Source organism: Rhinolophus ferrumequinum, chromosome 15 (genome assembly GCF_004115265.2).
Source record: "Rhinolophus ferrumequinum isolate MPI-CBG mRhiFer1 chromosome 15, mRhiFer1_v1.p, whole genome shotgun sequence".
Lineage (NCBI taxonomy): Eukaryota > Metazoa > Chordata > Mammalia > Chiroptera > Rhinolophidae > Rhinolophus > Rhinolophus ferrumequinum.
The window spans coordinates 49,389,743-49,403,579 of NC_046298.1; the positions used below are offsets into that span (position 1 = coordinate 49,389,743).

The following is a 13,837-nucleotide window of genomic DNA, read 5'->3' on the forward strand; positions in this document are numbered from 1 at the left end:
AAGCCTAAAATAAGCTATAGAAACAAATAGAATAATAGGTACAGGCAATTCACAGAAGAGAAAAAAACCCTGATCCACAAACATGTAAATTTGCTCCACCTCACCAGTAAGCAGGAAATGACAATATGACTGAAAAGGGAGATGTTTTTTCCCCTTCATCTATGGCTTTGTCAAAAATTTAAAATTTTGTTGTAGCCTCCACGAGGCCAATTTGGAGGTAGTCACATTGTCAAGGTGAATAATAACGATAATACGAGCAGCTATTAGCTAACAGCTATTAATCAGTATATAGGCATTATTTATTTTTCACCTTCACAGCAATCTTGGAAGGTGGTTTGCATATTATTCCCACTGAACAGAATGGGAAACTGAGGCACTGAGATGATAAGGACACACTAGTGGCACACGGCAAAGCCAGAATCTGACCCTAGGGTCTCCAGGCTGCCGCACCCCTGCCCAGCTCCTTTCTCCTCCCTCACCCTCCCCGCACACCGGTTGTGGACCACAGAACCGCCTAGGCGTCTGTGCGAAGTCGTTGCCTTAACGAGAGGTGGACAAACCTCCATGCCCATCAGCGAGGGATGGAAGTCTCCTCCCCCACTGTGGCCGACCTCACTGCCAGCAGAGCACCACACCCCCGCCACAGCACTGCAGGCGCGTCGTCATTGTCGCCCCACCGCTCCCCTCCCCACCTTCCAGCAGGCGCAGGCTCTCCAGGGCGTGGGGCGCAGGAGTGGAGAAGGCCGCCCACCCTCTCCTACTTCCTCCACCCCCTCCCCGACCTCCTACCCGCAGCCTGCGCGTCTGCGCAGCCGCAGTTGCTGCGGCTCCAGCTCTGCAGTGCCCCGACTGGGTCTGGTTGGGGAGGGTGAGTTCTTCCAGGATCCCCGCGGGCGGAAGGGGGCGGGAAAATGGGGCTGGGGGCGCGGGCGGTGTTGCAGAGACGCGCACGACAGTGTGAATATGTGTGTGTGCCTGGGATGAGGGAGCAGGAACGCTATAGGGACGAGGGTCTAAGGATGGGTCTCCAAATCCATCCGGTGGGCGAGGGCTGGGCTGGGTCTGGTCCTCCATCAAGCGCGGTCTGTCCACCCGCCAGTGGATCTCACTTGAATTTCGGCCTTGGCGTGAGGAGAGCAGGATGACCCTGCGCCGAGCATCCGTACGTGTGTCTGAGCGCTCCTGTGAGTCGCTGTGCACAAGTGTGCTCTGGTCTCGCGGGGGCTCCGTGTGTGGGCGCTATGTGTGTCTGGGCACGTGTGTACCCTCCGCAATGGCTGGGCATAAAGGCCCTGAAGTCAGATAGGGTTCGCCCCCCACCCAGCTGCAATTAGCCGTGTGGCTTGGATCAATGGCCTTCCTCGTCGGTATGGTGGAATTATAACCGTATCTACCAGGGGAGAATTACGGCAAGGGTTAGATTAGAAAAAGGACGCGGAGCGCCGGGCGGTGCCTGACACACTGGATCGTTCAGGAAACAGTGGCTACCGGTGCTGTGATTATTATTGTGGTGGTCGTCGCTGTTTGTCACTGTACCTCTGTCCTTTCCCCCAGCCGATGACCTGTTTGCTTTTTCACCAAGTACACTGAAGCTGTGGTGTCGGTTCCCTCACACAAGCATCCTTGTCACACCCACAGATCTCTCTGTCCCCTCCTTTCCTCCCCTTTCCATCCAGACAGATCCAGCTTCTTCTGACCTAGATACCTTGGTTCTTGTCTCTTCCCTCTGCCATATGCATTTTCTCCTCTTCCCCTGCCTTCTTATCCCTCTGCCTAAACACATGATTAATTCTGTCTCATGTTGAAAATAAAACAAAAACAGTAACCAAAACAGCGTGCCCTACCAGTGCTCACTCATTAATTTCCATGAAGGCCATTTTCTTTTTTCTTGGAATGTGCTCTATGCCCCCCTCCCACCCCTTACATCCTTCCCAACCACATTGAAATTGCAAACTGGCAGCCCCAGGGTCTGACCCAGCCCCATCACCTGTGCTATTTGCCTCACATAGTGCCTTCCTTGTAAACATTTGAATAATTATTGGCATTTTGAAAAGCAGATGTCATCTAAACCCATAAATTTCCAGTGTTCTTGAGAAATCAGAACATGAGACACACTGGGCCCACGTTTTTATATGGCAAATGTTGGCTGGGCTGAATATGGCAACTTCATCATGCAGGGCACCCAATCTCGCCTTTGCCACAATCCCCACTATTCCCGATTGCCTTTCCCCATACCATGCATCATTTGCTGTTGGTTCATGTTTTCCATACAGTAGAGAAGTATTTCTCTGTTTAAAGTCAGGACTTTATAAAAGACCCAACAATAGTGTTTACGATCCAGCAGAACCAGGTTCAAACAACACATCAAACTTCATGCAGTGTGCAATTCCCAAAGGCAACATTTATCTTCATATATGTTGAAACAGACACATGCAGCAAACCACGAGTAAAATCACCTGAAATTGAAACAATTTGTATTTTGTTTCAGCGTTCCGTTTAGTGAGGTCTAAAATACACAGAATAATGGGCATGAAGTATCCAGTTCAATGAAGGTACAGCTCAATGAATCTGCACAAAGGTCTTCACCTCCGGAACCACCACTCAGATAAAGATATAGAACACCTCCAGTCCTGTCCCCAAAGTTCCCTGGACCTCTCCCCATGTCTCCAGCCAGGCACAACCACTGTTCTGACTTCTATCAACATCGATTAATTTTGCCTGGACCAGACTTTGTTTTTCATCAATAAAATCACACATATGTACTCCTTTGTGTCTGGCCCTTTTCACTCAGTCTAATATATACTTTTAGATCCATCCATGTTGTTGCATGTATTCCTTTGTTTGTTTTTTTAGTCCTGAGTAGTACTCTTTTATATGAATAAACTGTGGTTCACTTATCCATTCTCTTGTTGAAAAGCAACTGGATTTTTAATGTTTTTATTATTAATATGAGTAGCTTTGCCTGAATAGAGGCAGTTTTGTGTTACAAATACAGCTGATAGCAATATTTGAGGACAGTGTTTGTGTGGACATCAGTTTTCATTTCTCTTGGGGGAGTATCTAGGAGTGGAACCGTGCGGTGGTAGGGTGCATGGGTATTCCACTTTAGAAGATTTTGCCAAATAGTTTTGCCAAAGTGTTTATGCCAATATACACCTCAACGAGTATGTGAGAGTCAGCCCGCTTTTACAATCTATCTCAATGATTTCAAAGGGAAACTTTGTTACAAATGGAAATCCAGTATCACTTTTTATTTTATTATTATATTTTTTACAGTTATTGAGGGTAACCATGAAAATAAATACAGGGAAAGTAAAACAATATGCTTACATCCTGGCTGTATACTTTGCCTGCCTGAATGGGGGTGAAGGGGTCGGGGGGATAGAGAGATTAAAAGCATATGAGCATCAAGCTGGAACTTTCTCCTTGAGGTAATCAGAAGGCTAAAAATCATGCTGAAACCACTTCACATCCATTAGGAAAAGACTACTATTAAAAAATAAAACAAATTTTGGTGAGGATGTGGAGAAAAGGGAACCCTTGTGCACTGATGGAGAGTCCTCAAAAATTAAAAATAGACTACCTTATGACCCAGCTATTGCATTTCTAGGTACATACACAAGAGCCAAAGAAGCAGGGTCTCAAAGAGCTATTTGCACACCCATATTCATAGCATTATTCACAATAGCTAAAATGTGGAAGCAAAACGTGTCCATCAACCAATAAATGGGTAAGAAAAACGTTGTCTATACATATACAAGGGAATATTATAGAGATTTAAAAAGGAAGGAAATTGTGCCATATGCTATAACATGGATGAAACGTAAGGACATTATACTGAGTGAAATAATACAAATACTGTGTGATCCCACTTATATGAGGTACTTAGAATAGTCAGATTCATAGAGACAGGAAGTAGGAGGGTGGGTGCCAGGGGCTGGGGAGGGGAGTTGTTTGATGGGGACAGAGTTTCAGCTTTGCAGGGTAAAGAGCTCTGGGGATGGATGGTGGCGACAACAGCACAACAGTGTGAATGTGCTTAATACTGCTGAACTGTACCCTTAAAACTGGTTAAGATAGTCAGTTTTCTATTATGTGTATTTTAACTCGATAACAAAAAGGGTGCTGAAGAAGGAGAACTTTCTCTCGCTGGGACTCAGCATTACCTAACCCAGGATGTGTCTACAATGGCCTCCTGGGCTGTCCCAGGGGGTGGATGAGTGCAGGGACAATGGCTATGGTGGCTTCGAAGCTGCCTGAGGAAACTGGCCTCTGCCTGTATGGGGGCATTGAAAGCATCTTGACCACCGCGGGTCTGGAAGAGAATGAAGCTGGTGGACTGGGTGTGGGGTTAGGAGACTAATTGCGGGGTCAAGGGTAGAGTGGCTCGTGGGGGGCAGACTAGAACCAGAGCAGGGGCAGCGCTTCCTGGGGCAAGAGCAGGTGGATGTAGTGGTCATTGGATGTGGGGGTGAGGGGCACATGGACAACAGTGCCTGCAGGGTGGGGACCCAGGGGCACAGGACATGCTCAGGGTGGGGGAGCAGGCAGGGGTGTCTGGGAAGTGAGTTTGAATTTTGGTTTCAGGGGCCTATGTGACACCCCTCTCCATAACTGGTCATGTAGGAGAAAAGAACACATCTTGAACATCCATAATAAATGTGTTGATTTCTATTATGAAAAAGTTTCACATATACTTACAAGTGCCAAGATAGCACTGTGAGTCACCGTCTTCCCGGGTGCAGCAATCGTCATTTGCATGTTGGCTCTGACACTCTTTCATCCATTTCTTCTTAATTAAATGATTGGGGTAACATTGGTTAATCACATTATATAAATTCAGGTGCACAACTTTATACTGTGACATCTGTGTCCTCCCTTGTGTGCTCAATCTAGTCTCCTTCTGTCACATCGATTCATCCCACCATCGACACCCTATGTTATTGCAGCACTATTTACAATACCCAAGACCAGGAAGCAACCCGGATCCATCGTCTATTTCTCTTTATGTCACTGCAGAAATATGTTAAAGTGCACCTCAACCATCACATCAATTCACCCCACACACTACAAAAACATCTCTTTTTTAAAAAAGAGGTGGATATTTTATTTTCTATCCATGAGGCCATTTCAAAAACATTTGATGAGAATTCCTTGGTATCATCGAATATCCAATCCAGAATCAAATTTCCTTGAGTGTCTTAAAAATGTTATTTTTCACAGAAGGATTCTTTGAATCTGACACCAAACATGGTCTCATGTGCATTTGATTATTGAGTCTTGAACTCCTTTTTGAAGCCCTATGCTTTTAAAAATCTGATATAACAATTTATATTTGCATAAACCTAAGCAAGAAGAAAATGCTTACAAGACCTTTTTTTTTTTTTTTTTTTTACACCAAGAGAATTTACTCCTTTTTCTTTTTCTTTTCTTTTAATTTCTGCTCACAAGAGCAGGCAGTGGATTATACATATAATGCCAGGTTGGTAATACAGACAATTTCCTAAAACCAGCTTTAGAATCTCAACGTAAAGGGCTGCATAATCATGTCATTATAGTTCAGATATCTTCTTGCAAACAACCTCTGAATTTCAGGTTGACAAGATATAGAATGAGAATATTAAATAATATTTAATTTCAAGTTAGACTTTTAACCTGTACATGGCAAATGCTTTTTTTGTTTTTGACAAAACAGAAGGTTAGAGCTGAAGGGAAAACGGGTGCTTCCCTCTGTAGCCAGAGGGCTGCTGGGGGTGATTGTCTCCTTCTAGAAACATCTGGCTATATATTTTAGGACATGGAATGTGTGTGTGTGTGTGTGTGTGTGTGTGTGTCTCGTGTGTGAGTGTGCACACACGTGCCACTCTCTGGCCCCTACCCCAAAACGCCATACTCCCTTCCGTGGTTTATTTGTCTCTGGAGCACTTATCCCCATTTGACCTGCTGTCTGTCTCTCTCCCCCCACTAGAACATGGGCCCCACGAGGGCAGGGAGACCTGTTCCCATCACTCCTGTGTCTGTGCACCTTGAAATAGTGCCTGGCCCACTCTGTAAATATTTGTTGAATGCCTAAATATCTGTCCGTCCTCAGGTTCCAAATCCTGTGCCCAGGGAACCCAAGGGACTCTTGGACAGGAGGAGAAGGAGAAGCCTGCCTTGGAAGTGCCACCTCCTGGAAAGATGCAGAATCTCAGGCCGGAGCAGATCCGGGGGCTGCTGGAGCCGGAGAGGACCAAGACGCTGCTGCCGAGGGAGAGCAGGGCCTGGGAGAAGCGTGCCACCTTCGCCAAAGACTGGGTGTCGGTGGAGGTTGGGGCCTCCATCTGTAACAGTGATGAGAAAGGTGAGGGAGCAGAGGCCCGTGGGAAATGGGGAGAAGGGTCACGGCAGAGTCTGGGAAGGACAAGACATTTATTCCTTTCCTCATTCATTCAACAAATTTTTATGGAGCCTTGGGTCAGTCAGCTTTTGCTGTGCAAGAAGTCACCCCAAAACATGTTGGCTAAAAGTGACAATCATTTTTCTGCTCATGATTCTACAGTCCAGCAATGTGAGATGGCCTCCAGGGACAGTGCCCCTACTGCCCGTGCCTGCATCGGCCCACACAGCCGCAGTGAGCTGTCAGGATAGCTGGTTGACCTAAGATGACCTTATCCACACATCTGGCTGGTTTGATGGTGCTGACTTCAGGCTAGTGTTTCCAGCAGGCTGGCCCAGGCTTATTTTCACGGAGTGTTTACAGAGCAAGAGAGAGAAAGCTGGAAGTCACAGCACTTTAAAGCCTCTGCTGGCAACCCAGTCAAAATAAGCCACATGGTCAAGCTCAGAATCAATGAGGGAGGAGCTGCCCGAGGGCGTAGACACAGGGAGCAAGTTGGAAGCCATTGGGGGCAAAAATCTACTACAAGCACCTATTACGTGTCAGGCGTGAGGGGTCCAGCAGTGAGGAAGAGGGCCTTAGGAGAGCTCAGATTTCAGTGGAGAAAACAGACCATAAACAAGTAATGTGTGATGAGAGGTAAACAAGTAATGTGTGATGAGGACAATAAAACAGGACAATTGATGGAGAGCGACTTCCGCGCGGTCAGGACGGTGAGAGCTGCCTGATAAGGACCCGGCTGTCCCGAGTGCTGGGGAAGTGCGCCGAGGACAGGCAGAGCTAGAGCACATGCCTGACCCGTGACCCAGCAGCGCCATCAGGCTTGCTGACGGGAGGAGACGGGGCCAGTGGTGGGCAACTTCCAGACCTTCGCAAGGAGTCTGCGTGTTATTTGAGTACTGGGAAACCCCAGGAGGCTTTGAAGGGAGAAAGACGGGGTCTCCTTTCATTTCAACAGATTTCTGTGACTGAGGGGGTTCTCCACAAGGGGCGCTATTGCGCCCCACCTCCCCTCCCCAGGGGATGTCACAATGTCTAGAGATATTTTGGGTTGTCATTATTGGGAATATGCGACTGCCATCTAGTGGGCGGAGGCCAGCCATGCTGCCAGACATCTTACAGGCAGAGGACAGCCCCACCACAAAGAATTATGCAGCCGGAAATGCCAATGGCACAAAGAGGGGAAACCCTGCGTCCAGCGCGTGTGACGATGAATTGTAGGATGAAGAGGTGAAGAGTGGAAGTTGGGAGGCCAGTCAGGAGACTCCTGCAACTGGCCCGGGGGAGAGGTAATCTAGCTAGAGTTGGTGGTGGACATGGCGGGAGCGGAGAGATCTGAGAATCAAGAGTTGTCGCTGGTGGATGTGGGCAAGGGGAGGACTAGAGCAACATCAAGGATGAGTCCTGGGGTTTTGGTCCACACAGCTGGACAAAGAGTGGTGCCACATGCTCAGATGGGGACCCCTGAAAGTCACCCCCACAGCAGAATGGAGGCTGGCTTCTACCAGGGGCAGGATCCTTCTTGCACAGGGACAAGGGGACCTGAAACAGAGGCGAGGGTATTATGGACCCGTTTGGAAGTGAGGAGGAGGCATTGGGCCCCTAGCAGGGCCCAGGTGCAGGAAGAGTGGGAAATGCCCACTTTTGGCTTGATGCCTACTAGTTCTGTGCCATTTCGGGGTAAGAATGATATTGGAGCTGGAATGTGGGGGAATTTCCCCAGGGGCAGCTGGGAGGTGGGAAAGCCTCCACCATCCTGTTTAGTTCTGTGGCTTTTTCTTCTTCTCCCTCACTCAGTTTTAGCCAAAAGCCTGAAGAGAAGGACTACCTTACCCATTGGATAGGTGAAGAAACAGAGGCTCACGTGGCACATCAGTTGACACACTTTAAGTCTTCTCCTGGTAGAAATGGGATCAGAATTCAGGTCTCTGATTCTCTCTGCCCGACCTGGGCCAGTGTGTGTGTGTGTGTGTGTGTGTGTGTGTGTGTGTGTGTGTGTGTGTGTGTTAGCAGAAAAGGGATAGGATGCTAGGTGGGAAGAGCAAGCAGCACCCACCCAGCTTGCCTGGTCATTCACTCACGGCTTCTTTCTCCTCCACTCCTCACACCCCAGATCTGTCTTCACAAGAGACTGGGCTTCCCCAGGAATGGAGCTTGGTGGAAGAAGACTATGAGACAGAGGAGTCTCAGGTAAGTTGTGTTCCCCCTCTTTCACAAGTGTCCTGCCCTGCAGAACTCAGTGGGTTGTCACATTCCATTCCTCAGCTTGGAATTTGCCTGCCACAAATCTGTGAGCTCCAAGAGGTAGGAAACAGGACGTGTTCCTAGTCAGACATGGCGTGGAGGGTCTCCATGTGGTGTCTATAACTCCTACCACACATACCCTCAAGCCTTCACTCCTAAATTCATCATAATTTAACCATTCACTCATCTGTCCCCTCATTCAACCACCCAAATTTTAATTTGTTCATCCATCCATCCATCCATCCATCCATCCATCCATCCATCCATCTATCCATCCATCTACCTATCCATCTGTCCTCTCATTTGTTCACCCAACATTTCATTCACCTGCACATCCACATACCCATTCCATCATCCATGTATCTAGTTACCTATGTATCTACTCACCCACCCATCCATCTATATGCAGCCAATCCATTCTTCAACCCACCCATTCATCCATATACTGCTTGTTGGTCAAGGTAAGGATTTGGCTAGTTTTCATCCACACTTATGCCTACTCATCCATGTATTCATATATACCCATCCATTCATCAACCCATCTGCCAGCCCATTCATTGATCCATCCACCCATCTGCTATTCATCCATCCATCCACCCACAAACCACCTACTAGGTTTTAATCTAAATACCAAGAATGAAACCAAACAGAATTATCAAGCACATTCCTTTCATTTAAAGACCTAATGTGTTTTTTTTTTTGAGGGGGACGTAAGACATTAACATGTGAAATAATAACCACAGTTCTTTTATTTAAACAGTTATTTTTAAAAAATCACATAAGCAATCTAAGCAGCACACGAGTGTCCCATCTCCCAATCATGTGTCTGAAATCCAGGTCAGACAGAAAAGAGATGTATTGATTCACAATGGAGGGAGGGAGGCAAAGCAAGATGGGACAGAAGTAACTGCTGGTCACAGTGGGATGGCTCAAAGGAGAAGACATTAATTCTGTGGCCAGGAGGCTTATTCTAGAACATCCTAGAGAGCTGGAGACAACAGACCTGGGATTTGTGGATGAGCAAGAATTTCCCAGGCAAAGCAGGGGAGGGAACAGAACATGCAAAGGCATGGCAGGACGGAGCATGCCTTTGGGGGAACACGGGAGTTAAGGGGAGATCAGTGGGAGATGTGGGTAAAAACCGGGCTGGGAGGAGGTCGTTCATTCATTCCACAACTATTTTTTGAGCACCTACTATGTTCTAGGCAGTGTTAAAGGCACTGAAGGTACAACGGTGGGTGGGATAGAATGGTGCCTGCCTTCATTGGGCTTATAGTCACCGAGGTAGACGTCAAAATACATCGCTGAACTATACATCATGCTGGATGGCAGTAAAGTGCTACAGAGAAAATAAAGCAGGAAGGGGCTTCGGGAGTACAGGGTGGGGGTGAGGGTTGCTGATTTAAGAAGAGTATCCAGGGAAGTCCCCCAGTGAGAGGGAGATAGAGGGGTAAAGATGTGAAGGAGGTGGGAGAGTGAGACTGGCAGATTTCTAGGGGTTCTGGGCAGAGGGACACAGCAAGTGCAAAGGCCCTGAGGCAGGAGCTTGCCTGGCACCTGTGAGGAACGACATGGGGGATCAGTGTGGCTGGAGAGGGCTGATGACAGGAGGCTGTATTGGAGATGAGGTCATGGAGGTGATGGGGAAATGATGTAGGGCCTTTTTTGACCACAGTAAAATTTTGGTTTTTACTGTGAGTGGGGTAGGAGCTATAGGAGCACTCTGGAGGAGGAGTGACAACCTCCGGCTTATGTTTTAGCAGGACCCTTCTGCCTGAAGTTCCATGCCAAGACGTTGGGTTCATCTGTGGGCAGTGGGGAGCCATTGAAGGGGTTTGAGGGTTATAGCAGTTACTCTGGTGGCCTGTGTGGAAGGAAGGGGAGCAGATGAGGCAGAGAGAGAGATGTAGAGACCTCCAGGTAGAGAACAAATGGGTGGGACTAATACGGCTGAGAGCTGCCACTTACCCTGTGGGTGCTACCAGCCGGACGGGACTCTAAGTGCTTCTCATCATTCACTCATTCGTTAACTCAGCACTCACTCACTCTCTTTATTAACTCATGAGCTTTGTGAGGTAGTTACCTCAGTTTCCCTCCTTTTAACCTGAGGAAACTAGGGCAGGGGAAGCACCTAGAGGCCTCGGCGGCATCATTCATTCATTCACTCATCTATCCCATCATGGCTCATCCAACCAGCATTTCTCTTCTTTTACCAGATTTTTTTGATGTTCACCACTACCTAGCTTTCCAGATAACTCATTACACCATTTCCATCCCCAAAACTTCCCTGATATTTTAATAGCAGTTGCCCTAAACTCATCATTAATTTGGAGAACTGTCCCCATTAACCATTTTGTCTTCCCGTATTCCTCATGGTATGTCTTTCCACTCATTCATTCATTTGGCAAATACAGAGGTTGTACTCTGTGCTGGGCAGTGCTCCAGGCCCTGGGGTACAAGCGTGAGCACACCAAAGTCTTTGCCCTCATGGGGCATGGAGGAAAAGAAAGCTGGGTGAAGGAGATGGGTGGCACTGGTATCTTCCATGGGAAGGAATTGGGGCGTATGGTTCTAAATAGAACAGCGAGGAAAGGGTTTTCGAGGAAGTGATGGAAACCCTGAGATGGAAGCTATGGCAGAGAAAGCCTTAAGAACACTGGGGGGAAGGCATTCCAGGCAGAAGAAACCACAGCTGTGGAGGCTGGGAGGTGACAGGGGCTGGGGCAGAGTGAGTAACGCAGGAGTGACCTCAGCTTTAGCTGACCCATGGGGAAGAAGTGGGAGGGGGAAGGGTAAAGGTCACGATAAGGAACAACATGATGGTGGCTTTGCCCAGGGTGGTGGTAGTGGGGTGATGAAAGCCGCAGTTGGATAGCTGGTGGGGGCCTGAAGGAGAGATGTGGGGAAACAGCATGAGGAGCTTTTGGGGAGCTTTTCAGGGGAGGGATTTGGGGATGTTTGGGACATGTCAAGTTTAAGATGCTCATTAGATATCCAAGTGAAGATGGCAAATAGACAGTGAGATTTGTAAGTCTGGAATTTAGGAGAGGGCTTGGGTCAAGAAACACACACACACACACACACACACACACACTGAAGGGTCATTAGCGAGCAAAGATGAGATTTAAAACATGAGATCTAACCTACCACTTTGAAATTTCCATCACATGTACCATTATTCCGATATTTCCTCTGCTGGGGAATAGGCATAGTACGTCCTTTGTCTTAATCTAGTCCCGTCACTGTACAGTTTTTAATTCAAACAGCTTTTTAGTCGATACGCCAATCCCAAAGTCCCATCTTCCTGCAGGTAACAGTGGTGACCCCTCCCTTTCAATATTTATGCTTTTTTTTTCTTCTGTTCCAGGGCTTTGTGGAGTGGCCAAAAGCCCCACAACAAACGACCATACTCTTGGTCCTGTGTGTGCTTTTCTTGTTCCTGGTGTTAACAGGGATGCCTATGATGGTTTACATTTAACTCTAACGGTGGCTCTTGTCTCGAAAGAGATGCCCTGTGTCCTGTTAAGGAAGGGTGCTGGTTAAACACCAGGAATGGGTATTGAATATTATCAAATGCCTTTTAAACATCCATCGAGACGATTTTGTTTTGTATCTAGCCTTTTGGTATGAGGCTTTGCATTGCTGTACTGCATTGAACTTAAGACAACATCGACTGTAAAACATGTTATTTTGTATATCACTGGGAGAGAAAGAAATGCTACTTAATTGTAAGACGCCACCAACTGGCAGCTGCATCGTCACTTCAGAGAACGTTAAAAAAAAAAGTGTAAGTTGTGTTTGATGAAATCTGGTAGATTTCTTCACATCACGTCATCTTTGTCTTCGTGGGATGTGGGGCACCAGTCTTTTCAGAAACTAAATTTTATTTCTTGATATTTTCTGTGGGATTCTTGCCTCTACCTTCATATATAAGATTCGTACTATCTTTGCCAACTTTGGGTGTCATGGCTAAGCTTGCATCATAGAAGAACCAGAGTAACTTTTCTCGTTTTCTCTGCTTTCAAATAGTTTCTGTAGCTTGAGAAGTGTCAATCCCTTGGCACTGAGAAAGAATTAGCCAGTAAAGGAGTCAGGTCTTATAGCTATTGTGGGGACGTCTCTGCTAATTCTTGGACAGTTTTCTCAGTTTTTTCTGGTGTAGTCAGTTTATTATTCCTTTTTATGTCACTAATTTTGATGATTTCTAATGTTCTTTTATTCCCTGGAATAGTCTTCATTCCATTGAACTTTTCAGATTATCGGCTTAGTGATGCATATTTTTTTTTATAAATTAAACAAAATCTTACCTTCCTTTGGTTCCATCCCCTTTCAACTTCTGTTTATGGTTTACCCATTATTCAATTTTTCAAAGGTTTATCTAATTTATTATTTTTTTCTGAAGAAGCAGCATTAGGATTTATTTATGTCCATTATTTCTCTACTTTGTAATTTGTTTTCCTTTACTATGGAATTGTTTTATCTTTTATTGTTTCTATTCCTTGTCTCTATTGTTGAGTACTTAATTCATTTACATTCTCTTTTTACAGAATTATTTGCTGTAATTCTGTACTGAATGGTATAAATGTGCTTCTGGTGACAGGCTGGACCACATCTGAAAGTCTGATCATTTGTGTGCTTGTTTATGTTGTTCTCTAAACATTAGACTGCGTGTCTCTAAAAAGTGCTTCGAAATTCAGTGGTTGGGTTTATTTACAAATAGTTTTGTTTTCTGTATTTACTGCACTGTGAACAGAGAAAGCGGCCTATGATATATTTGCTCTCAAAACCTTTTAAAAAAGCTTTTATTGTGGCCCAGAACATGTCCAAATTAGTACGTGTTTCATGGACGTTTAAGAGGAATATGCATTTTCTGTCTGTAGGATTCAAAACTCTACATGTCTATTAATTAACTCAGTCTTATTTACATGTTGTTCAGAGTCATTTGTTACTTAACTTTGGCCTACACTCTCTGTCAGAAACCAATAAGATTATGTGAAAATCTGTTAATATGATTATGTTTGTCAATATAGTTTTATAATCTTTGCTTTATGTATTTGGAACCTGTGTGATTTGATGCATATCATAAGTACAGCATTGTTATGTCTTTGCCAATTAAATAATATATGTAAACACCACGCACAGTGCCAGGCATATAGTAGACACTCAATAAATGTTAGTAAAAACCTGATTCTGAATCCTTAGTCAAATATCAAT

At 45.9% G+C, this 13,837-nt stretch overlaps 1 protein-coding gene across 1 annotated transcript; it reads left to right on the top strand.

The window, feature by feature from the left end:
• The first annotated feature begins 630 nt into the window (after positions 1-630).
• SMIM17 (small integral membrane protein 17) lies at positions 631-12,914 on the top strand. Its single transcript, XM_033127807.1, has 4 exons — positions 631-868; positions 6,092-6,343; positions 8,493-8,569; positions 11,991-12,914. The coding sequence occupies exons 2-4, from the start codon at positions 6,181-6,183 to the stop codon at positions 12,099-12,101; spliced, it is 351 nt and encodes a 116-aa protein (XP_032983698.1). The 5' UTR covers positions 631-868; positions 6,092-6,180; the 3' UTR covers positions 12,102-12,914.
• The last annotated feature ends 923 nt before the right edge of the window (positions 12,915-13,837 follow it).